This window comes from Gymnogyps californianus, chromosome 11 (assembly GCF_018139145.2).
Source record: "Gymnogyps californianus isolate 813 chromosome 11, ASM1813914v2, whole genome shotgun sequence".
Classification (NCBI taxonomy): Eukaryota; Metazoa; Chordata; class Aves; order Accipitriformes; family Cathartidae; genus Gymnogyps; species Gymnogyps californianus.
The window spans coordinates 20794927-20821146 of record NC_059481.1 but is presented as its reverse complement, the minus strand read 5'-3'; the positions used below and the strand labels follow the sequence as shown (position 1 = coordinate 20821146).

General features: G+C 44.6%; 1 protein-coding gene across 1 annotated transcript in view; it reads right to left on the bottom strand.

Moving 5' to 3' along the window:
- Positions 1–26220, bottom strand: part of LRRK1 (leucine rich repeat kinase 1) — a 77163-nt gene that overhangs the window by 10063 nt on the left and 40880 nt on the right. Inside the window, exons 12-29 of the mRNA XM_050903147.1 lie at positions 24682–24811; positions 24038–24150; positions 22957–23171; positions 20742–20906; positions 18492–18664; positions 16347–16467; positions 15943–16102; positions 15006–15282; positions 11856–12027; positions 10256–10419; positions 8982–9121; positions 7131–7380; positions 5525–5691; positions 4204–4401; positions 3252–3529; positions 2866–3060; positions 1890–2041; positions 169–286 (exon numbers count right to left, since the gene is read on the bottom strand). Of these exons, the coding sequence (XP_050759104.1) occupies positions 169–286; positions 1890–2041; positions 2866–3060; positions 3252–3529; positions 4204–4401; positions 5525–5691; positions 7131–7380; positions 8982–9121; positions 10256–10419; positions 11856–12027; positions 15006–15282; positions 15943–16102; positions 16347–16467; positions 18492–18664; positions 20742–20906; positions 22957–23171; positions 24038–24150; positions 24682–24811 (3188 nt within the window). The remainder of the gene's footprint in view (positions 1–168; positions 287–1889; positions 2042–2865; positions 3061–3251; positions 3530–4203; positions 4402–5524; positions 5692–7130; positions 7381–8981; positions 9122–10255; positions 10420–11855; positions 12028–15005; positions 15283–15942; positions 16103–16346; positions 16468–18491; positions 18665–20741; positions 20907–22956; positions 23172–24037; positions 24151–24681; positions 24812–26220) is intronic.

The window sequence follows — 26220 nt, the reverse complement described above, 5'->3', positions numbered from 1 at the left end:
AAACAATACACTCGGAGACAGCAGATGCAAAGTCACGCTGCTCATCTGAGATGCCCATTGTTTCAAACACTCTTAGCTTTACTAATTTAATAGGCTCTTTCTCTTCATTTGTGTCTCTTCTAACGAGGGCCCTCTTGAGCAGGGCACTGAAGCGCAGGCAATGCTCACCTCGGTGGCAGCCCAGAGAGCATTCTGAAATTTTAGTTGGCAGCATAGCTTCATTCCTGGGCAGCTCATCCTCTCCACTTCTATGACTCCTTTCTCCGGATTCACCACCGTGTAGTTTCTGAAAGGAGCAAATAACAATTTCCTATAGCCAACATTCAGCCTGCAAACTGCTACAGGACGGTACTCGGCACTTTTGGCCAAGCCGTAACACAACTGTCCAGACGTGGACGATGCTGCAAGGCTCTCCAGCCCTCCGACTGGTCTTCGTAAAGGAACAGAAATACAGATGTGCCACGGCGCTTCCTCAGGGGGCAGATATGCAATTGCTTCTGTGAAGATTTAAACTCAGCTATCTGACTTTGCGTGGACATGGATTAGGAGGACTTAAGTGGTCTGTAACTATAATTCAGCTGTGAGACAAACAGCTCCAGCTGAACAGCAGTAATTAATAGCTGGCAGGTCTTAGTCCATCTTGCCCATTAGGTTCTCAAGAGAACATGTGCTCGTTCTCCAAGTTCACTGCCTCAGTATTATCTGGCTTCATTACTTATTCTAGTACATAAACAGAAGAGCATGATTCTTCCAAATAAGAGCAAAGATCTGTAGCCTGATAAGATAATTTATAAATATGACTAATTAATATTTTTGTAACTAAAAGGATTTTGTTTGTTTGGGGTTTGAGGAAGTTTATTGGGTTTGGATGTTTGAACAATAACTGGATATTCACAACCACATCTGTGAGCCCCAGATGTTTTACCAACTGTGGCACAAGCAATTACACATCCTGAAATCTGTCACATATAAGTAATTTGTTATTCAGCAGCCTCCACCAAGTGGATTGTCCAGTCAGGAAGCAGATTCACTGAGATACATTGCTGTGAATATTTGGACAACATCCATGTATTCAAAATACATCTGTGAGTCCCATGTGTTCCACCAGTTTTAGCAGGAAGAGTTATACTGTCTGCACTGAACGACTGACCAGGCACCACAAATAGCAAAGCAAATCGTTCATGAACAAATCACGTACCTTTCCCATTAGGTTAATGGTTACAAATAACGAACACATTAGTATAAAATTCAGATCAGGTTGTGAATGTTTCCAAATAAGATTGGGGCTATAAAAATCAGTAACATCCATAAAAATAAACCTAACTAGCCATGGGTCACACGTGGCTGAGCAAAATACCATCATCTCAGTCACAATTTAATAACATTTAAAGCACATGCCTATTCAGTATAGCACACATTTTACTGGCAGTATACACTTGGATGCACACACAGCTTCAGGCATGTGGTTAACTCCTGATGACTTCAATAGGATTTAAGCATGTGCTTAATTGCTTTGCAGAACAGAGATGGAACTGCAGTCTCAATTAGGAAAGGTTTAGTGTTAAATGGCCTCATTAGGAAAGGCAGAACACGTCTGTTCTCATGTGCAAATGCTTCATCCTGTGTGTGTGAATCATTACACTGCCCTAATCTTCTCCTCATATTAACTGAAGCAAAGTTAAGCTCATTAAATATCCTTTATAAAGCAACCACTGTTCCCAATTAAAAGAGTTTGGGAAAACAGTGTTCACCGTATCCTTGGCATTCACCCAAATTCACTTTCACCTTCTTTACGTCCCTCCCAGAGGAGTAAGTGAAGATGCTGAAGGATTTTTACGTAAAAAGAAAAAAGAACAAAAGAAAGAAATTGCTAATATGAGCCGTCTCACCTGGTGTCTTCCTTCCCATCCCAGAACACCACAGTGTACTCCTGTCCTTGGGAGCAGAAGAAGGAAGACTGCTTCCCACAGGACAGCAGGTACATAAATGTTGCAAAGGTAGGATCTTTCATCTGTCCTACCACAGAAATGGCCAGTGGACGCTGTGGGGAAAGGAAAAGAGAAAGACATATGTCAAACAAGACAGCTGGAGGTCCAGATGAAATAAAAGAATCATAATAATCATTATTTATTAAAGCCAGAGCGCCAAGAAGTAGGACTTCTTTAATAACCGCTTCTGGTACTTTCTTAAATCTACACCAAATTCTCCTTATAATTCCCACCTGATTGGTTCTTAGCATCCTCCATAGCCCAGACACTGAAGCCAAACCTCTTCTGTACTTCCACGGTTTGGTCTGTGTTTCTCTTACACATTTTATTGATTAATTTCTTCAGGTTTATAAATTTCGGAAGCTGACCCACTGTCATGACAGTGTCTAGCTGTTTGTGAGTCAAGCTGACCTTTGTTTGAAGGACAGCAGCTCTGAAATGCCAACTTGTAATTAATGAAAAATGTAATAGCATAATCCTTTTCTCGTACTTTGAACCCTTTTCTTCCTCATACTGCATTTTATAATCTTGAGGTCTTTGAAGTCTTTGTAGTTACAGTCACAGCATGATACTGTAAGCTGTTTCTAGAAATTATGGGTAACGTCTTGCCCCGGTGAAATCAATAGCTTAACTGCCATTGACGTCAAGGGACCTTCATGTCACCGCAGATGTCTAAGGCCACCAATCTGCCAGTTTCATTCATAGAACTCTCACTGAGGTCAACAGAAGTTCTAGGCCATATCAGCAGGAGGGGTAAATGGGCAACTGAGCTGCGCTGCTGTACCAAGAGCCAGCCCAGCTCTCCTGCATGAAGGGGGCTGCCAGATCCCTGTAGCTCCACGATCAGAAAACACTGCTCGTGAGGGTTGTCTTGTACCTTTTCTGGCTTAGTGTCCCAACACTCCATCATGAGTGCCTGCATCCTATATAGCTGCACCTCTTCCGGCTGCCCAAGAACAGGACGGATCCCTTTTGACAGCTTCTTTGCAATCTGGAGTTGGTGTTGTCCTAGTACAGGCCGCTGACCAGATAGCAGCTCATACAGGACCATCCCATATGAGAACATGTCGACCTAGAGCCAGAAACAGAGAGAAAAAAACAAGGCAAACCTCCCTTGGTGGGTGGAGAGGAGAGCAAGGAAGGCCACGGTGGGAAAGCTAGTGCTGCACACCATGCATGTATAAGGGAATTCAGCCCCATGCATGAAGCCGGCCACCCACCGCTGTCACGCAGGGGCTGCGCCCACGGATACACCACAGTTACCTTCTCATCGTAGACTATGCGAGGCCTGATCTCAGGAGCTTGGTAGCCCGGCGTGCCTTCGACGCCAAGCGCGCCTTCGTGGAACGACTGCCGGGAGATTCCGTAGTCGGAGAGTTTGATATTGATGTGCTCTTTGATGTCCAGGGACCACACCAAAATATTGTCTGACTTCAGGTCGCAGAAGATGATGTTCTTCTTATGCAGGTAGGCAAGGCCTGTTACAATCTGATACGCTATTTTGTGTGTCAGCATGTGTCCCAGTGGCACAAAGGAAGACCCTGGCACAAAGGAACAGCCTGTCTTCAGTTCTTGTAATTGCAATAACTGCTTTTTTTTTTCCCCTTTCTCTTTCTCTTTTAAACTCCAGAGCAATAATTAACAACCTTTTAAAACATCACTCAGTGCCACGATTTGAAATGACACTATTTGTGTTACTATACATGTCTGACAGTTCTATTAGATTCTTTTTTTAAACCCTTTCACTTCTAGACACCTAAATCTTCTGGTGAAAATTAGTGTTTGACTGAAAGCTGACACAAAGCCAAGGTGCCAAGAGGGTCAGATGGCCTCAACCTATCTTGGAATTAGTGTCGTTCGTTTGACAGTGACAGAAATACAGATAATTATGAGAGAATTTAGAGTGCCAGACACCCATCTGCAGGGAGAAGAACACAGCATTACCCATGCAGCACTGAAGTGAGATGCAATTCTTATTAATTTGCAGAGAAATTGAAAATCCAGGTCTCCAAAGTAGTTTTGAAAATCCTGAGCATCAATTTTTACTAGGTTCCCAACGGCACAGTTTAAGAGCTATTCCATCCCACTCCCACTTCCTCTAGTCTGGAAAAAAATCCCCTTCAGTAAATCAAGCAGTAATTTAAATGTTGTTGACCATTTGTCACTACCATGACTTGGAGAGTGAGCCCTCCCAGGAGGGAGACCCTGTTTTTACCTTTGGAGTTTTCAGACAATACAGTGGTGAGGCTGCCCAGAGGGGCCAGCTCTAGGGCAAAGCAGAGAGGATGGATGCTGATGCCAATGAGGGAGACGATGCAGGGGTGTTGCAGCGAGTGGAGCATGCTGGCCTCCTGGCGAAACTCGGAGAAGTTCTTCATGGCATCCATGGCTCTCAGGTGTTTCAGCATGGTATCTGGCAAGACACACAACCCCCTTCTCACTCCCCAGCTAAGAAACCAAGTCAGAAACTCTTTGGAAAGTGCTAATCACTGAGCAAACGCTGCAGGAGGAAGGCAGCTTGTGGGATTCTGCCAACAGCAAGGCTTTAAGTTGCATCCTCATGTTGATGCATGAGCCACTAACAGATGTTGGCTATAAGCAGGATATATACAGCTGCCTCAGGAAGCAAGTGCTCCCTTGGTCCTTTAACACCAATCTCGAGTGTGTCTGGCACACACTGTTCTCATACATCACCTGGATGATTTTGGAAAACTTGGACCGTGCTTTTTAAAGCAGGGGCTCTCTGGGTGTGGATGTCACATGGCAGACCCCTTTGGTGGAAGGAATCTTCCCTACTCTTTCCCGGCTGCCCTGCCAGAAGAGGGACCCTTCACAGTAATTGTCCTTCTGCCATGGGACACCACAGGCTGCTCAGGCAGGTCTGGTCTTTCCAAAGGTTATTTGTCACTGGCACAGCAGCTGGCCTCCTCCACAGCTCAGGGGCTCACTGCGTCCTTCCCTGACAAAAATGAGGAAAGTGAGGCACTTTCCCCTTGCCTTTGTCCCTGGACTGAGGCTCTGCTGGAAACCTGAGCTCGACAGACAGCACGTGCAATACGACAGCCTGTCCCTGCCTGGAGGAGCTGGCAGGCTGAGAAGGAATTCCAATTTGCTTTCTGTAGCTGCTGGCACAGATAGAGTAAAAGACTTATTCAAAGGTGGAGACCCACAAGTCCTTAGTGCAAACCCATGCAAATCCACACTTGTCATTGTCAAATATCTTGGGAACAGGAGATGAAATCTTGCCTCCCACCCCAACTAAGGGCTCTTCCTTGGCACCCTACGAGTCCACCTATTGACCTGCAGGAGAGAAGCTTCCTGCAGTGCAAATGACCTTCATCGCTACAAGTGCTTTTGTGAAGGACTCTTTAAGATGCATCCTCCTCCTCCATGGCAACACATCAATTTTGCTATATATTTCAAAGCTGTATTTAAACAGGTGCTGCCAGCACTTCGGAGAGCGAAGGCTCTTTGGTCTTAGCTTGGGATCGCAGACTGCAAGAGCCGATTCCCAACGCTGATTCTGTGTACTGTACCTGCAGCTGAAGTGGGAGAACCCTTGCATTTTTTAATCTGAAATCTCTTCACAGCCACTGGTTTTCCTTGGTATCGTGCCCGATATATAATGGTCCCACTTCCACCCTGGCCAAGAACGTTGTTTTCATTTTCACTGCATTCCAGTTTGCTATTTTCCAGGAACAGTCTGCCAAAAAGAGATTGGGGCTTTTTAATTAAAAGTTTCAAAGACATTGTAAATTTATGTTTTTAATGTGATTTCCATTTTCACAAATCCCTAATAGGTTCTTGTCTTATCTACTGAGAGGACTGGACCACCTAAACTACCTTGGTCATCTCAATGTACTCCATGCTGGCTTGCGTTGTACAACAGATTTCTCGCAGAAAAAAGTAATTTGGGCAAATAAGCAAAAAAGGCTTTTTACTAATTTATCCCACAAGAATCAAACAGATCCGGAAAGCACATAAGCTCCTTTTCCAAGCAGATGACACAGGTATAGATATTTGTACCATTTATCTGTATTAACGATTTTTTTGCTTCATTTACCTCCTGTTCCTCTTTTCTCTGCTGAGGCAGGACAGGATGTTTATCAACAGCCCCACACTCTGAAATCTGATTATTCAAATCAGCTTACTGTTCCCAGGCTGCAATTCATCATTTCCCCACTCTTCCAGAGACTACTTTTACAGCTGTTCACACTTCAAACATCTCCACTCGCCTCGCACCCGTCAAATAAATCTCTAGGAGATAGCACTGCGAGGAGGGCTGTCGTGATGAGCCGACGGGGTGTCTGCCCAGTAAAATGACCCCAAGAAAGGAACAGGGGCCGGTGGGAGCACAGAAAGCTCTGACAGCAGCCCAAAGGACACAGTTTGGTCTAGAGGTCTCATGGCTCTGCATCAGGCACGGAAAGGTCTGAGAGAGTGTGAACCGAAAGAGATATTGGTCTCCTGTCCTGCCTGCTGTCAGGAGGTCTCTTGCTCTACACGCTAAGTAATAAGGGGTGTAAGACTGAACCCATCTGGGAATGCAGTTAAGCAGCTTAAAGATTTGGCAGTGCTGCTAGGGGCAGGGAAGAGCTGTTTCAGCTGTTCAGGACTGCCACACTACTACAACACATCCAACAGCCCTCAGCCGAGCAGGAGCCTCGACTCAATGTGAGTTCTCTAGTGGTGTCTATATAAATTCACTCACCTACAGGCTCTTCAAAACAAAAGGCGATCTCAGTGCCAATCTTGTGACACAACAGCACTTCCTTTTGGTTTTGCCATGTTAAAATCTCCTTTCTGGGATCCCAGAAAGACTCCAACTACAGAAAACTCTGACCAGAGTACTGGGCAATGCAGGACAGCTGTGGCTTTAAAAAGGGACTTTCACATTGCACCACAGTGATCTCAAAGGACTCTCCAAAGTGATGAGTTGGGTCAGCACACAGCGATTATCTAAGCAAGTGTGCTGACCACCAGGAGTGCAGTTTAGGATGAATTGCCAGAGCAGGGACTGAGCGCGGCTGAATTTTCTCCTGTGGTCAGAATGTTCCTCCAGTAGAGATGACTTAGGAAAAAAATCCAACCGAATTACATAGGTACACTGAAACTTAACCAAAGGCTACCAAATAACATTACCTGGCAGGAAAATCGGTCATGAAAAGCTCTGGGACCAGCTCTTGGAGAGAAACGGGGATGTCAGGGTGGTTAGGACATGTGATGTAGTCCAGTTCAATGGCAGTCAGGACACAGTCCTCCATGTTGAAGTACTGCGCATCCTCTGCCTTCTCGCCACACTCATTCTCCTCCGGCTTGGAAGCTGCACAGATGTGGCAGGGCACATACTGCTCCATCAGCAACGTGCCATCACTCTCGGTGGCTGTGAGTGCTTCAAAGCAAGCAAGCAAAGAGAAAACAACATAACCCACACAAACTGAGAAAGAACAACAGCTCCTAGTGCATTCAAATGTCTACAGTCACTACCTGGATCCGGTGGCTGAAAATGGTCACACTCGTGAAAGCAGCAGTTTACTGCAGTGTATGGACTGGAATAAGAAAATAGCTTTTTGCAAAGTATACGCAGATAGCAGGGACAGTACTGAGGAGACAGGACTGGTGACATAACTTCACAGCTACTCTGCTTTAGTCACAGGTAATGCACAGGCTTGCGAAGAAAATATATTCAGGACCAGCAGAAATTAGAAGTATACGAATAAAGCATTGGAGAGAACCTCCTACTTGCTGGGTGTCTCTGTGTGAACTGCATATAGGGATCGCTGTGTATGCTAAAGAGCATGACTGTGCAGTAGAAGGATGGCAGCTGTGAGGCTGCCAGGAACCCCAGCCACGTCTCCTTCACGGACTGCGAGCTGCCAGATGGCTTCAGACGGAGAGCAGGCATGGGAACGGGAACGGGAGTGGACCGGGAGGCACGGCACGCTGCACTCAGGCTGAGCGCTTCAGGTGCAGGCTAGGAGTAAGCATTCACCCGCAGCACCCAAGATAGGAACACGGTCACTGTGGGCTCCCTCACAGGCAAGGTTTTCAGCCACTCCAGGGGAAACGTGGATTCTACCAAGACTAAGCTTTTGGGAGGTTCACACCTCTCCCACTGACTACAGAGGGATTTTGTGGTGACAGGCTCCATTAAATGCCTACAATTAGGCAGGGTGAATACAGGCTGCAGCCTTTGAAGTCATGACTCTTATCAAGCTTCAGTGATTAACGTTATCATTATTTTAATCCAAAGGCAAATAAAATCTTCTTTTATCTTCATAACATGCAGAATATGAATATGTGAGAGTGCACAACCGTTTCCTCCAGAGAGCCTCCAATTAAGAGATTTTGGCACTGCTTTCTAGACCAGTGTGGGACGACAAAGAACACTTCAGATTTTGTTTTGGTTTTAAACAAAGTGTATTGGGGTTGCAAACAGCCTGCTGGGTAACAGCAGGATCTGTGCTGATCAGAGGAAAAACAACTGCTGGAGTCAAGGAAGTTACCTTGGCACAGAGTCCTTGGTATCATATTCACTCATGCCTCTCACATCACAATTTTATAAATTGTAGGGTGTTAGAAATGGTGGGCAAATGCTGATGCCAGCTGATGTCAAAACGAGTTCTGCCATCAAGGGACAGTGCCAAGTAGTTTGGGCCAAATCCTGTCCCTGCCATGAGCACTGGAAGAGTCTCTTGAACTCCTATGGAAGCAGGTCCTGTTTGAACTGTAACGTTTCACCTGTGCTTGCTGTGGAAGCTGAAAGACACAACGTCTAGACCCCTTGGTCCAGCCCTTGCCAGCCCTGGGCTGGCAAATAATTTTGCTCCGTCTGCAGGTTATCAGCTTTTCTCAAACTTTATCGGCTTGAGACTGTCAGAGCCTGAGGGGTCTTCAATTAACACACAATATAGTGCATCTGGAGAGCTCTGTCAAAGAACCTTTTGTTAAAAAGACATAATACTGCCCAGAAAATTACAGTAGTTCTCTTACCAGGAAACCACTGGTCTATCAAAGAGTTGACATGATCTGTGATGAACGCCATTGCTGAAAAGTCTCTCACTTCTGACTGGCAAATGATTTTAATTCCACCACTTTTTTTCTTTTTCCAGTTCACATCAGAAGACTCGACACTGTGTAAGAAAGCCAAAAGACAGCTGCATGAAGCTTTTGTGAAGTATCAGTGTCAACAAACTTTCTTTCTCGCAGGAAACCTGAGTTACATAATAACACTTAGTTCATAAGTAATCAAAATAAAAATCAATCTAGCTTTGAGGATGATTTTCAATTCAGTCTGTTCTGCAAATGACTTTCAGAAGAGAATTCTTGCACAGAAATGCTGGTTGCTTACAATGGTAAATGCTACAGAAGGTCAGACCCAGAGAAAACTCTGGCCTAAGTGAACTGGGTACGATGGAGAGTTTTGACAGAAATGCCCCATACAGAATGATGGAGGGTTAGGAGTTTTAAAAATCAGCAATAAAACTCCAGTGGCATAATCATAATAAGAGTATGACCACCATCATGGTCCAGAATTAAGGATTCCAGCCTGTGATTTGCAATGTCTGGGTCCAAGTCTCTACTCAGCCGCAGACTGCCTCCTGAACTCAGGAAAGTCACTGTGCCCTTCTGGTCTCCAACCATGCAACAGCACCAATGGTTCCTCCCTATCTTGCCAGGGACTGGAAGAGCAAATGCATCTGCAGATACTACAAAGATGAAAGTCTTAAGTGGCTGCCTACTCTCTGCATTTGTGAAAGAACATGGACAGCAGGTTTTCTGCAGGCTTGCAGCCAGCAGACACTCTGCCTTGGCCAGCTTAAACCAGTTAGCCATAGTCCCTGTTGCATGCAGTCTGATAGCACAGAAGCACCTCCATTGATCTGGATTACTGCCACACAGTGGTGAAGTTTTAGGATTCAGTGGAAAACTCATTGATGTAAGGAAATCTTTGCATCTGAAAATGCATGATTTTACGCTGGCAAAGAGTTCTGCCCTGAATATCGCTTTCTGTTTTCAGGCCTCTCTAAATTTGTGTCTGCAACAACACATAAGGTTGATATATTCAGAACTGCCAAACCATCAGTTATTCATCATTTTTGTCACCAGTTGTTACCAGAAGAGTGATGTCTATTAGAAGAGCCTCCTCTTCTAGTGATGAGTGAGCATATAGCATGAGTCAGGCCCATTCATCTCCATTCAGATGATGCGTTTCATACACTCTATTAGTCCCCTGTCACGCATGCTGCATTACGAACACAAATTACCTAAGATAGCCTCCATCAAAGGTAACGAACAGACCTTCCTGCCAGTAAACAGTGTGAGTCCTTTTGACTCGGAACGTGCTGCAGCGGTTCCTTTGGGTGCCTGTGAAGCTGTAGATGGTCACCTTTTTGTTTCTCGTCTTGGTGTTCTTCTTGTTTTCAAAAAGCTGAAACAAGCAGAAAAGCATGAAAATCATTAAATTATTGAAATTTCTCATAAGGATGTTGTTTTAATCGAGCAATAAGATGACTTCTTTTTTTAGCCTTCACAGGTGCTATCATACCTTTTCCATTAAAAAGCAACTTGTGCTCATAAAAAAATTTTGTGATGGAATGAAAATACAGACAGTAAAAGTTGGTTTTTGCAGCAATGGAAATATTTTTCATGCCACTCAAAAAGGAACAATTTCATAGCAGTGAACAAAGTTAATTCTGTAACTGTGACATTTGTTATATGAATTCTGCATTTGCAAATGTCTTATAAACCTAAAGAAGAGCTAAACGTTCTAGTGAATGATTAAGTCTGCCCTCAATGTAGAGAGTTAACTTTTCCACCTGTTTCAGTGGGAGGAAGATGGCTTTTCTCCAAGACACTTCAAACCAGCACTTAGAGCAAAATGTATTTTTGTTTTAAAACCAAAGACTTCATCTGCAGAACTCCACTGTACTCATTGCTCTTACACTTATTTGTCTGCAGACGGGTCTGACACCTGGGATCCTTTCCATTCACTTCAGTGAGGACTGGATGAGGTCCCTAGCAAAGGTGCTCTAGGGTTATGTAGTGCCCATGAGGATGTAAGCAAGGGGTTGCCAAGACAGCCCGTTAAAACAGGTAAAGTTATTACACGGTTTGAGAAGCCTGGAACACAGAGGACCTTCCAAAAACAGGTATCATGTTTTCCACGTTCTGTACATCAATGACAGAACACAGTTTAAATGGATAGCTGTTAAGAATATACCACAGTAGTACTAAAAATATTTTGCAGGTATTTATTATGGTTTCCAGCACGGCTATGTTTTCAGATATAAGCTGCTGCAAAAATATGTCTGTAACAACATCAAAATTCACTTAGCTTTCAGAACCTTACAAACACTACTTTAATGATATGCATACCACTTGCACTAATAGGGTGCCTGCTTGCACTCATTATCCCATTAAGGCAACAGTCCTGTAATTTTCTTCTCATTTAAACCCATCTAGATTCAGATAGCTGACTTTGGTGGAGCTATTCCAGATCTCCTCTGGCAAACGACGTGAGCAGAGTCTGGCCCAGTGGAACGGTCATGGACAAGAGCCGCAGGCAGAACTCCAATTACTTGTAATTGGAAGATGCTGGAGGTACTGAGACCTTCCAGGGGATCATGTTATAAAGAGGCTGTGGAGAACGCAGGCTTTCTTCCCCAGTGCCAATTTGCTGTTCTAAATGACACCTACTGTGAAAACAGAATCAGATTTTGATTGCAGAGTCTCATCTCTCCCTATTTACTCAAATAATGTTATTGAAGTCTGTGACTGAAGCAAGCTGGACGTGAAGAGACACCCACTTACACTTACATTGAACAACAACTTTAGCTGCTTCTTTTGAGAGATACAGTAACCTACCTGGAGGTCCATCTCTGCCAGGCTAATTAACATTCGGGCTATGAATCTTTGCCAAAAGCCAACTGGGACAAAACTCATCTTGAAGACCCTTTGGACTGTGTTTGCGGTCTGGTGGCAGAGCCCGTGGATATCTAATGCTGGCTTGGTAGGAAGCAGATGAGGGAGGAGGTAGCTGAAACACATCAAATTCAACAGCTCAAATTTTAGCTACAGCTTGTAACAGTGAGTACATTGTTACTGGATAATAAGGCGATTCAGTCTCCAAAGAGATTTTTAATGGCACAGCCTACTGCATATAAAAAAGCTTTTAGACTAAAGGCGCTGCAGCAATACATGGAGAAATTCATTTACACTATGAAAGCAAGCAGAGGCAAAACAGACATTACATAATTCAGCCAGGGCTATTGGACAGGGCTAAAATTGATGTAATGAGCAGGACATTTGTGTAATCACAAATTAAATGCATTAAAATATAAGAGTCATTAGAACAGCTGTGATGTTGGGACTCATTTTTTTGGTACCTTTACTACTCTGCCCTGGTAGTAAGCAGAGAATTACAGCTATGCTCCTGTGTGGAACAGAAGACAAATGCAAAAACAACCTACAGCAGCTCAGCTTCAGTAAGCCCAGAAGGTGGGGAGAGGAGGTGTCATGGGAGGTGGCAATGAGGCAGTTAGAGGCTACAGGGACTGGACTGCTCTGGCTCTCATCCCAGTCCCAGAATGAGAGCATCTTATGGGTCAACACGACAGGGTTTCCTGCTGCACCATACCGCAGCTGACGGACTCCCTACTACAGCCCTGACAAACTCCTAGGGCAAGAGCTCACTTTGCCAGGCTGATGCCAGCAGAGATATCACTTGTCTTGCTCAGTCTCCTCTTGCAATCAGGTTATTAGATTCTTTGCCCAAGTGTGGAGGAGATTCAGTGCGATCTGAGTCTAACCAGTCAGAAGTAACAGAGCTACGCTGAAGTAGAGGACCACAAAGTTTTCAAATTATTTTCAGATCTCCCAGTAAGCACAGAATATTCATTTGTCCTGATCTTTAGTATTTGGGAAGCTAAAACCTTTTGGAAGACTAGAACTGTTTTGAAAACTATGAGCTTATGGCTTTCAATACCTGCCAATAAATCTCTTGACAGTGATACTCTTCTGTACCAAATACATTCCAAGATGACTACATGATCAAAAATCTTATTTGCTTATAAGCAGAAACACTGCTGTTTTATCAGCGTTGAGCCTGAGAAAATGTGTCGGCATCTGCGGCTCATCATTGACAGGCATAATGACAGCAGTGAGGCAAATGGCCAAGGGACTTGACCAAAATAACAGTGGCAGGGACTAGACACACAACTAGAACTAATGCTGGGTCCAAATCCAATACTTTAAGCCTATCACGTTTTCTCTCTAGCAGCTGCAGTATTCTGTAAAACCTGAAATATCAGCTCAGAAAAACTAGCCGTCACTAGACAACAGCTCTCTCCATATGTCACGGTCCATAACATGTGATGACATTTTACATGATCGAATTATCCGTTCCATGAAACATCTTTGGAACGTAAAACTGATAAAAATTTCTCTTCACTTATAAATTACAATAAGAATGGTCATACTTTCAACCCTATTTTAACAAGCAGAACAAAGCTAAATTACATGCCCCTTAGGCAGAAAAGTGGAGTGCATCAAACTAAAAGTTCTTGCTCTATAAAGGTAGTGGATGCATCATATGACAGCCAATAAATTTTCCTCAGCACATCCAAGAAAGGGTCTAGGAGTATAAGAAGGCCAGTGAGGCCCTTCTGGACCACAACTATATAGTGGATTATAATACAGATGGTGATTCGATGCTCTTGAACAACAGCCAATGCAAATTTTGAAAATATGTGAAACATGCCCCCATCCACCCTTTCAGAACAGAAACTGGCAGCTGCTTTCTCTACTGACTGCACAGAAACCCTATCTGGCAATCTAGACAATAATTGCAGAAGCACAGTAACAAATAACTGCTCTGTGTCTGGCTAGTACATTAAATTAATCCAACCTGCTATAGCTACAGTCCATCAGTGGGAAAAATATTCTGCTAATGTGGCTTGGATCGCTCTAAAAAAGATTGGGCAGGCCATGAAAAAGCAGTTTCCTTGTTCCCGAAGCACAGACAATGTAATTGCCTTGGAGGAAAATGGCAGATAGTGACAAGGAGTCCAAAAGGCATTTTGGACTAAGCAGAAACATTGCTGCTTTATCTGTGTTAAGCCTGAGAAAATTTGTTGGCATCCGGGACTGGATAAGTGACAGGCATAATGACAGCACAGAGAATGCTGCACTTGTGCTGGCATTCAGAGCTCCCGAGAGGCTCAGGGCGATGCAGCCGTGCTGTCCTGGAAGGGCAAGGAAGTGAAATGCAAATGCCACATCAAAAGTGCAATACAACTATGGTTTCACCGTTAACGCAACAACGGGCTGTCGCCAAGCAGATGGGAGAGAGAAAAATAGCAGGGAACTCTGCCCAGAGGAAAAGAGATCGGGGGGCAGAGGGGAGGAGGACTCATTAACATTTAAAGAGAATGAGGTTTCCTAGACCATTTCTAGGAAAACTATTGATCAACACCTATTGAGGCTAAAAATTAAGAAAATCCCATTGCTACTGAAGCTACACTTTCCTGATTTCACTACAAATAAAATACTACTACTTTCAGGGCTGACATAATTATTGATTACCCATAGTTTTCTGCCATACTCTGAAGTGAGGATCTTTCACTGGAAATAAGATGACTCCAGCCCATCTATGTTTCAGGCCCAGCAGCCATGAGCCTCACATCCTCTCTCAGCTGCAGCTGTGCCGGCTGAGAGCTTACAGCTTCCACCTGCTCATCGCCACATCCCTGGCGGTGTCACTGCCCCTCCGAGTGGACAAAGACCTGCTTTGGAACGTTTTCAAACTAGCCTGTTTGGACCAAAGGATGCTTATGCCAGGAAACACAGCCCAAACGGATGGGTGCCTTCCATTACACTGTTTAACGCACTCAAATAGTTTCTCATAGCAAGACCCTTGTCAAGACAACCACTTGTAGTGACAAAGCCTGTTAATATCCGCTGCTTAAATGGCCATTTTTCTCCAGCCTGGCTAAGCCTCTCCAATTACCAACATACCTGTTATTGGCCACAGGCAGAGCAATTTCAAACTTGGCCAAGAACTGGAAGTACTGCTCTTCAGTTTGCTCAGTGAAGCCCGTCCCAACCAGCAGCATCCTGAGATCCTCTGCTCTGATGACTCCATTCTTAGCTACAGACTTGGAGCTCTTGATGTTGAAAATCCTCTGTAGACACTCCGAGAGCCAGACAGGGTCAAGGAAGTAGAGGTTTCTCAGGCCATGGCTTGTGTCTGGGAAGTGCAGTAGTGTACCCGTTTCTATGAGAAAATTAATCGCTGCAAAAATAAAGAATTGTAGATTAGTAATAGACCAGCATTAGGAAACCACAGTGCAGATGAATAAGATTATGAGGCAGTCTGTGCAGTTTTACGCATACCAGATATAGCCAGCACGTAGCCAAGCCAAGAGAGTAACGTTTATCTGAGGAGTGCTGCTATCTGGCACTCCACTTGTAAAACCCACATCTCACCACTTTACAGTCAGTATTTCTGTCCCCATCACATCTCCCCTTTACCCTCCTCCTGCCATCCTCACAGGGAAGGGCTCTCCCTGGCTCCTGCAGAGCAAGGCCTCCGTAAAGATCACAGCACTGGGGGCCTACAGAGAAGACAGCCTTGAAACTATGGCAACCCTCATTCTTCACGGAGCAGAAATAAAATCAGACAAACCTTGCTTAAAAAAAAAAAAATAAAAAAATTTAGTAGCCTCAGACCATCCTAGAAACTTCCCAGCCCTCTCCCCAAAGCCCCATTACTAATTTTATATCTTACCAATTTCCGAAGTGACCTCTACGCAGGTGTAGAGCACTCTGTATCTGTTTTTTGCACAGCAATTATCTGGTGGGCTTTTTTCCTCCCCATTTTTATTATTCATGGAATATTTCAATTGGTCACACATATTGATTTCCAAGAAATTACTGGTCTGCTCTGACTTACCAGTTTGCAAGTCTTCGTAGTCTTTGATATCATTTCCAGGCGTTTGCTCAATGATCAGTTCTATTTGTCTGTCTGTTAAATACTGTACATCATCATTCTGACTTCTTCTATGCTGTTCTGCAAGGACAGCTTCTTGAAGACTAAGGTAACTTCTTGGTATCTGCAAGAAAAATAGCACGATCAATATCAGACAGCAATCACTCTGCTGGAGATGAACCGGCTAAGTCATCTCCCCTTTACAGGGATCTTATAGTGGCGTCTTTTCCCAAAGCCAGATAGCCATCTTATATACTTCACATGCCTCCTGCATCAACAGTAACTCCTAAAGTTCACCTCCCAATCCAAAACCAAGCCCCAAAAGCCCCCCTTTGGTAAGGATCACCACTAGAAAGCACAGTTCTCACCAATCTCCCTGCAAGTTTCTGCGAGCAAATTGAGCTGCCGACATCCTTCATGTTGCAAGTCACATGAAAAATCAGCTGTCGGAGTCCATCGAGGCCTTCCAGCGTCTTACATGAGAGCTCACTGCAAAAGTCATGCAAGGGTGAAGATTATCAAACCTTATCAGCACACCAGCTTCCTTTCCAAGCTCACTTTCTCTTATCAGTGTCTTTAAATTTCCTGTGTCAGATGAATGGGAGGAAGGCTGTCAGTGAGCATTTTTAGCTTTGGAGAAAAATAGGAAGAAGCCTGGAAAAGGTATATTAGGCCAAGCTCTGCTCTGCCTGCTTCATTCGCTATGCACTGCTCTTCTATCCCCCCTGCACCACAACCTTTGGGGACTTCCCTGGCACACCAACCAAAGTCATCACCCTCTTTCCCTTCAGTGCACACATCCTGGAAGGGACTGCAAGCAGGAGGAAAACACTGTGCTCCAGCAATCACTGGAGACAAGTCCAGTTCTCCCTGCCTCAGATCAAAGACGCACGATGATGACTACCAGACACCTTTTCCCACCCTCATTCTGGCCCTTGCTCAGCTGGATCCTATGATCTGGGAATTGATGCTTAGATCCTAAAAGCTGGCCTTCATCATCTCTTTAACAGCTAAAATCCTGCTCTCTCCAGCTCCTACTATTTTTGGCCTTTTTGTGGGCTGGATAAGAATGGTTCTCTTCCACTTTTCCCAACAAAGGGCCTTTCTAACTGATCCTACACATGTTCCTGTGGCAGACAGAAAATCCTTTTCTAAAGCAATATGCTTTATCTTAAACCTCAGCCATCAGTGGCACTGGGAAGCGTGCACTCACTGGGATGCTGGAGGACCAGCACTGATAAAAGCATTCTGGGCTCACCCACACAAGGCTTTCACAACACACACTCCTCACACTCCTCACACTCCTCCGGCTGCCCGGAGCGCTGCTCAGAGGAGCCCCATCTGGGGGGATGATGGAGTGTGAAGGAGAGGCAGGGGAGGGAGGAGGTACGAAATCAGGCACAACTCCAACTGGGAGGAAATGTAGGGGAAAAGGAAGGTGAAGAAGGGGAATGGGCAGGATGTGTGGCAGGGTGAAAGAAAGTCCTCTTGAGAAAGAATGATTGAGATCATGTTAGGATGCTCTGTGGTGATAGGAAAAGAGGTTTGAGGAGACTGAACCACAAAGCTTTCTCTTTCTCACTGAGTCTCTGTGCCTCACACCGGGTCCCTGGTACTTCTCCTAACCAGAAAGAGCCAGCTGGGATGCCCGACGCAGCGCTTGTGTCTGCAGAACAGAGCGTGGGAGGTCTCCTGATGACTTTGCCAGGCAGCAGATGCAAAGTGCTGGGGACACTGCAGCGCTCTTCTTTACTTGCCAGCCACCACCTGCTCTTGCCCCAGGCGCTGGCGATTTCACGCTGTTTGGTGCCAGCCTGCTGCATCCACGCTCCCCTCGTGCTGTGCGCTCCCTTGGCTGACAGACCCGCTTCTTTCCCAGCCGGAGAAGCCTCCTCTCCCCAAGGGCATTCTCCGTCAGCCAAAGGGAGGGAGCGGCGTCAGACCCCATGGCCTGACTGACACCGATCTTCCAGACAGCACCACCCCTCTGTTATCACACCCGGAGAACTCAGACGGCACAGGTTTGGACTGCCGGGGCTCAGGGGGCTGACCCGCTCCTCGCCCTGCCAACACCGCCATGTGAGCTGCGCTCTCATGTCAGGTAGGAAGAGGCTCCCACACAGCCTCCCCTTAACAAACCCGCGGCACCCACCCTGTAACAGTCATGCTCTCAAGCTTTGCAGCGTTAATTACTCAATCTGTACCTTCTCTCCTTGTGACTAATAAACTGTATCACCATTTAACGGTGAGAAACCTGAGTGGAGCAGGAGAACTAAAACAGGCTGGCCAAGATCATGAATTTGGAGCTTCCAGCTCTCAGACCCCTGATCAGACCCCCGAGCAACACTGAACTTCTCTCTGATTATACTACATTATCTCAGTCAAAAATAGACGAAATGCAATGCTAACGAGTCTTTAAATCAGTTCTGTTGCCAAGGAGATCAAGTATTACAAAATTGTTTGAAGTGACATAAAATAGAGTGACTGAGCTTCATAAAGGCACAAGTACTTACTGCAGGTGCTTGAATGTGATATCTGGGAAGCCAGTTGCTCTGGATCCAGAGGGAGACCGACAGAGAGCCAAGACGTATGCCCTCAGAGTTGCTATCCTCTCAACACGGAATTTAGTTTCAATTAAATCAAGGTGTGTTCCTACCACTAACACCACTGAATTTGGAGCTTTGGCCTGTAAGAGAAAACACTGACAATGATCTCATCCAGATTATGTCGTGGTAAATTCAGTGAGGACATGTGAAAAGTATAATATTTAAGAGGGGGTAGTCATATACATTAATAAAATGGTATATATATATATAAAATGGACATAACCTGTCGTGGCAGCTTGACAACAGCAACAAGTGCTCCGGGTATTACAGAAGTTCTCCTGCAGAATACGGCTTAATCATCTGCTGCTACTGCAGAGCAGGAAACTGTCAGTTTGGGTTTATTACATCAGGGCTTAACATAAAGGGAGTTGCCATGTGGTATTAAGTTGCCACGAGTCAGCTAAATGACGGGAACTATGTCCGCCCAGGCAAAGGAAAAGAAGTTAGCTTAACCTGTAGCCAGAAGATCTAACTCTGATATCCTGAAAAAGGCTAGTTACACTCTGGAATGGATACCTGGGGAAGTTATACAAACTTTTTCACTGGAGGTATATGGAGAGGTGAGATAAACTGCTAGAAACATCTAAATCTACTTAATCCTGAATCAGTGCAAAGGAACGGATTAGACGATCTCATGGTTTCTTCCAACCCTTCCATGATTCTATAACAGCACTGGAACGTATCCAGATTTCAGGGAACATGCTGCCAAATACAATGGGATTGCACAGGCTTAAGCAGGGATCAGCCTGCAGATCCAAATGACTTCGACCACAGAAGAATATTCAGATGCAGAAACATATGCTTATTTGCAGTCAATCCATTTCTCTCACGATGCCCACTGAAATCTCCTAACCTGAATGACACCAAACTCGAACCCTGTGCAGACACAGGGGTGATGGCTGTACCAAGTCAGACTAAAGGGCCCACTTGGCCCAATATTCTGCCTGGAGGCTAACGAAGAGTATAGGCACAGGGTAAGCGTGTAGAGATTATCCCTGGTGTGTTCTCCCAGTATCCAGCAGCCTGCAGCTCACCAACTTCCTGAGCATGAGACAGTATCTCTGAATTAATAGCACTTGATGGATTTTTCTTCCACCAGTCTGTTTTTTCGACTTCTGACACCCACAGCACACTGTAGTTCCAATAAATTCCACAGGTTAGCTATCTGTTGTGTTTAGGATACTTCCTATTGTTTGTTTCAAAGCTACCATCTCATTATTTCATTTGATCTCTCCTAATTCTTCTATTGTAAAAGATCATGAACAAAGACTCCCTTGTGGTTTTCTCCCTACCCTGGTAAGTCTACACGCAGCCCTCCTCATTTGCCTCTTTCCCAAGCTGAAGAGGCCTAATCTATTTAATTGCTGTGCACTCAGAAACTTTTCCATACTTTTAACCATCATGTTCATCTTTCTGTATATCTTTTCTGATGCTACTATGTGCTTGCTGGGATGTAGTAAGGACAGAGGCACATCATACATTTTTGAAATATCATAATTATGCTTTTGGCTTTGTTACCTAGTTTGGGTTTTTGATTGCTGCTGACCATTAAGGCAGTATTTTTGTAATGTCAAGATGTTTCTTTTTTGAGAGGCACTAGCTTAGAGCCCATTTTTGTGTATGTAATGTTAAGACAGATACCAAATAATAAACATTTACAAAAAATTACGAACATGGTATTATAAAAATCAATCAACACCAATGAATTCACTGCAGCTCTGAGTCTCAGCTGAGAGCTGTCTGGGAGATACTCTCTATCTTACCTGAATCTAAAGTGTTAAAAATATAATCTCAGGACTAATGTGTGTCTAACCCACAAAAGAAAGAAAATGCTTCAAACCCTCCTCGGAGCACAGTGTGGTCAAACACTAATTCCAAAATAAGTATGTTCAGCCTTACTTAGCAAGGGTTTATAAATCAGCTTTTGTTTCATTCTGCAATGTGTGTGAGGGAGAACAAAGCAAATGATAAATTTAAACCGTTAAATATAGTGATACGCCTACAGCGTAATGGAAAATTAATTCCAAAAGCTATGCAAAATTCATCACTTGCAGAGTTTTTAAAAGCAGACCAAAAAGAATCTGTAATATCACATATCTGTGTGCTGAGCTACTACTTGATAAACAGATACCCCAGAGTCCACCAGTGACTTCTTACCTCGATGTTCAGCAACCAGAACTGTAAGTTCGCCACAGCTTCTTCCCCCAGTGCCAAGTTCCATACCACTATGTACAATGCTTTGTCTGTGAAGAAACACTGATTGACTGTAGACATGCTTGCTGGGCCTCCGATATCCCAGACATTGAACTCCACTGAATCAACCTACTTAGACAAAGAGAAGTGTTCAAATCAAACGGTTGCAGTAAATCACAAGGAGATAATAGCTGAAGTATAAACCTACGCCTGCATAATGTATGACACAAGAAGGGTTTCAATGTCCTAATTGTGCCTCCAGGAAAGACAAATCAACAAGCAATTGTTAAGCATGGCTACCACTTCCCCACAGGAAATCAAGACTAATTACTTGCTGCTAAAACGATAGAGGTGCCCTTGATGCTGGTAAATCTCCAGTTAATGCTGTGGATTCTCCAGTACAAACAAGGGTCTCATTCTGAGCCCTGTATTTCACTGCATCTGGAATAGAAACTGTTTCATCCTTGTCTGTGCCACGCTCGACAGGACCGTTGAAGCTACTTATCTGCCACTGCTATGGGGAACAGGAAACCCCCTGCTGAAATCACTTCCACTGAGCTCAGCCCTAACTGAGCCAAAGAGAATATAGATGCTCAGGAGATGGGAAACTTCTCAAGCCTTTCATAAACACCTCCCGCACGTTGCTCAGAGGCTTCTGACGTGTGTGTCACACCAGAGGTGGGCCAGAATTACAGCTACTGTAAATCAGACTCACTGATTTTTAGGGGAACATCTAAATGGAGGCCTCTCTAGCTCTGGCTCTCTTCCAAGTGTCTCAGCATCCATTCCTCCGTGCAGCCCCACAACGGCACTAAGAGGGAGCACGGCTCTCCGCTTAAACGGCATTCAGGCTCCCAGTTGCAGCAGGAAGCACCTTCGTACTTTGGAGGCTCATCACTTGGCCCTGGGGAGGCAAGAAGCCTGTGACTGAGCAGAAAACCAAACCCTGCTCCAGCCACCACCCTCAGAGCATCATGTAACACCGAGTGGGCTCTGTTTACTGGTCCAGGTCCAAGTACTGACTGATCCCACATGAGACACGTTACCCTATGAGATTTCAGCAAGGAGCTAAGTATCTCAGTAGGGCTCTGATCTCCTAGCATAGTCCCAGTTTGAAGTCTCCCAGAAACAGCTGGAAGAACTTCCATATTGTTTAAACCAAGCCCTAACTAGCACCAGGACTGCTTTGTTCACCCAAAAGACCTTCAGCTGTGGGTGCCTGTATGGAGAGACAGAGACTCAGAGGTAGGGACAACAGCCCGTTCAGCATCTTGATCCCACTCCAGGTCTCTGATGCTGTCTAGGTTTTTATGTTATTCAATTGCTCTTCAACACAAAATGCACAAATCCCTTCTCCCGCCAAAGTCTTCTCTTTAAAGAGTCAGGCTGTGCTTGTTCTTTTTCTTTCTGACTCTGGCCTGGCACTCTTCATTGTAGAATAGCTGAACTCAGCAGGCTCCTCCACCCCTTCCAAAACAGTCTGGTGGTCATGGCTCTCATTCGGGAAGGGAGAGCCATGCATTTGCACATCCTCAGCTCTGAGAAGACCTCAGGACCGATTCTGATGCTCTAACCCCAATGTTACTACACAGGCGGTGGACAGGGCCACCTACAAATGCTTGAATGAATTCAGTGCTGTCTAAATGAGTTCAGTATGGGTCGACACACTCCCTGAATGAGCCATCTGAGATTTGGGTGTTTAAGGTATGCCTTAGACATCCCTGGATCACACCAGAAGTCAGGCATCCTACCTTCCACCCACCTTCCCCACCTAGGACAGTTCTGATATCAAGGGAGTCCAGCTTTAGGTACTGATGTCCCATTTTCTGGCCCCAAATGAAAGGAGAATCTGCTTTAGAAAGGCTGATTTAAAACATTCTCTCAGAATCAGTGTCCAAAAACCACCCGAGCTGGGAGAGCCGGAATTTAGGCAGTCTACACATGGCTCGCTCTCTTTAGGTTACAAAGCTGAATGCTCAGGGAGACCAAATTGTCCTCTAGTACCAACTGGAAATGAAACAGAGGAATTGTGATGGGTCTAAAAACATGTCACTTGTGAGGTCTGGCTCACAGGTAGTGGCAACTGTTCTTTGTAAAAGGGGACGCAATTTCAGCCCAAAAGGGACACTGCGGGGCTCACACATCCCAGTGGGGCTAAGGATCTCCGACGGTTTTTCACCTTTGCCTTGTGTCCCACTGGCTTGGGGAGCTCCCATTTTGTTGTACGTATGGTGGCATCGCTGTGCATCATCTGAGGGACTTTTCCTGTCTGTAGGATCTCAATCAGCGTCGACTTTCCCTGTCGCGGAGGACCGATGATGATCATCTTCATTAGCTTACACTTTTCTGCTTTGCGCAGCTGTGCTCGTAAGTATGCCAGCACTGTTTTAGGGCCTACGGGGGGGAAGTGAACAGGCTTTATCTGTGGTTAGCAGTTACAAACGTACATATGTACGGCAGGACTGCACAAAACCTACTACTGCAGACACATCAGCTGAATTAATATTTTCCCTGCAGTTTCGCTGTGGGCTGAGACAACCCAGAGAATAAACAAAGAAACCTCTAGTGGACAAACCTGAGACAGAGACCCCAGAAAAAGGTCACTGCTCTGAGACTCTACAATGGAGCACTGTAAGAAGAAACAAATGCTGTGGCTCGTATGCTTCAGAAGCTCAAAGGAAACATAAAATACTAATTTAGTATTGGAAAATACTCAGTTTTTCCTTCTACTTTTATGTTTCCAGTTAAAATTAGATTTAGGCTTCAACAGTGTGCTGGAGAAGGAATAACTCCTAATAACTTTGTTCCCACAGGATTTTCTTATTAAAACACACAAAAAAGAAGACAGTATTGTAATAGATCCAAAAACCTAGCAGCTTACAATAAAGTCACTTCAATGTGACTGTGACTGCTGATCCTAAACACTTCAGTCTTTAGAAAGACCGTCTAAATACCCTAAAATATACACATTCAGGAAGCAGGCCATGGAATTTATCTGGCACGCATACTGCAAATGAAATATTGCATTTATAAGTCATCACTTTAACATGTGATCTATCTTAAATTGATCATATAGCCAGAGCTTAGCACTGATTATCAAATTTTGCAAATATGCGTAGGAGGTTTCCCTATGCAATTCTAGCTAACCGCAACAAGGGCTTGGGTGCACACTGTCTGTTCCTGTTCAGGACCATTAAAAGGAAACGATTTTCATTATATGTTCGGTCAATTTAATAAAGAACACACAGGATCAGCCTTACCCTCTTTTCTGATCTCTGCAGGAACGTTACTGATATTTAGTTCCTCGATATCCAGCTGCCAGAGATTAGCCAGCTGTCCAAGTTCTGGAGGAAGCTCTCGGATACCAGGGTTACTGTACAAAAACAAATAAATCTACCAACAACCAGGCTTTGTGTGTAAGTAGCTGCTCTCACGGACTCTAAGATTACACTATTCTCTCCTTGCAGAAATCTTCCATTAACATTTTAATAAGACTACTCAGCACTTTAATAGTAATTTCCATCCTAAAAGTGATGTATAACCTCAATTTATCCTCTGAGGCAGACAAGTGTAATCATCTTTACTGGATAGTTGAGGAAATAAAGGCAAAAATGATGAGTTATTGACTCTAACGCTATAGAAGCTGACAGCAAAAAGCCAGAATGAACTAGAGGCACATTAGATTCCCAGGCCTGTGTTCAAAGCATTAGATCATCTTCCCTAATTCAAAAGGCCAGCCTCCTTATCTAAAGCAAATGATGGGCACAGTTCTAATAAGGGGCTGACTATTTCCAGCTTTTTGACTTCAAAAGCACTGGACATCTGGGGTGGGGCTCCACAGAAGACTGGTCACTAAAACAACATGGAAATAACACTGCATAGCTTTTCCAGGACACAGACTTACTTTCCTAAATAAAGTTCTGTTAAACCTTTCAGAAGGCAAACGGACTGCGGGACAGAGTCCAGCTGATTGTCGTTCAGATAAAGGACTTCCAGAGAATCACTCAGAAATGCTGGAAACTCCAAAAAAGGACCTGGAACAAGACAGGAAACAAATTGCACCTTTAAAACATAGCAGGCACCAAGGCTCTGAACCAAGAGCCTTCACCTTAACTTTGTAGGCAGGACATGAGGTCATGTTCCTTGGCAGGAACCACCACGAAGCAACAGCAGAAAAGCGAACGGCCTTCAATGGCGATCAAACATCAATGCTCACATCTCGATTTTTTAAACTCATGGTGATGAGTGCGTTTGAAGGTGACAGTCTCTAGGACTTCTGGGGTGCTGAGCGAGGAACGCTAGGCCTGTCAAGACACGTGTATGTCAGAGGACGAGTGGCATTATATTTCTTGCTGTTGAATAGCTGCTAATACCTTGTGAACTGTCCCTATTCCAGCCTAACAGCTGGCAGTGAAAAGGCATACCACAGGCACAAGTGGTTCTCAACATGTTTTTTCCATGTTGCCTGAGAAAAGCCAGAAGCTGGTCAGAACTGATGTTCAGGCCCCCACATTGCATCCTGGAGCAATTATGGTGGATCAAAGTCAATAACGACAGAGAATCAAACCCAAAGTGCAGCTGACAGACTGCTAACCTATGTTGCCTCTAAAACATTGCTTGCATTTGCCCCTCTCTTCTGTTTTAGACTGCAAGGTCTCAGGGCACTTCAGACTTCCTACATGTCTGAGCAGCAACTAGCGTATTTTGGGAGCAACCCAAGCAATAATAGCAACAGCTACATGGCTGAGTTGCTGCTGCTGGAGAGGTTCAAACAAAGGGAAATTCAGCTGGTTCCAAAGAGCATCATTTCACTCCACAAATTACTCCCGGGATAGCAGCACGAAAAGCTGCTATGAATTGCGTTGCTGTCTTAAGAGTGTCACATGTATCTATCAAGAAGCATCCTGAAGTCAAGGAAAACTAGGCCACACAGGGACAACCAGATTCTGAGTCTCTGAGTAGGAAAATACAACCCTGCTGCCTCCACGGTCAGCAAAAGCAACTCCCTGCGATACGAGACACCCCCTTCCTCAAGGATAGGACAGTTGCACTTCCATCAAGATATTCTTCCCTTACAGAGAAGACTTGAGGAACTGTACTAGACTTAGCTGAAAAAGAAAAACAAAAAGAAAGAAAATGGAACAGGTTTTCTCAGGAGAAAATTCCCCAGTTCTAATATTAAAAGCATTTCAAGCCTGAGCTATGATCAGAAAAGGAGTAAGATAGAGTCCCACTGTCTGCAGGGGTGTTTTATATACATGACAGGACTGTCTGGTGTGGGCAGGGTGTCACAGTCCGCCTTTGAGTTTTCAAATAAAAAAATCATCTTTGGGATTATTTTAGGAGAACAGTAGGCTTATTCATGGATTCAATTCACTTCCTTTCTGGCTCATCGCTGGACTTAAACTTTTCATTGTTCCTCTTCAGTACGCACCTAGGCACA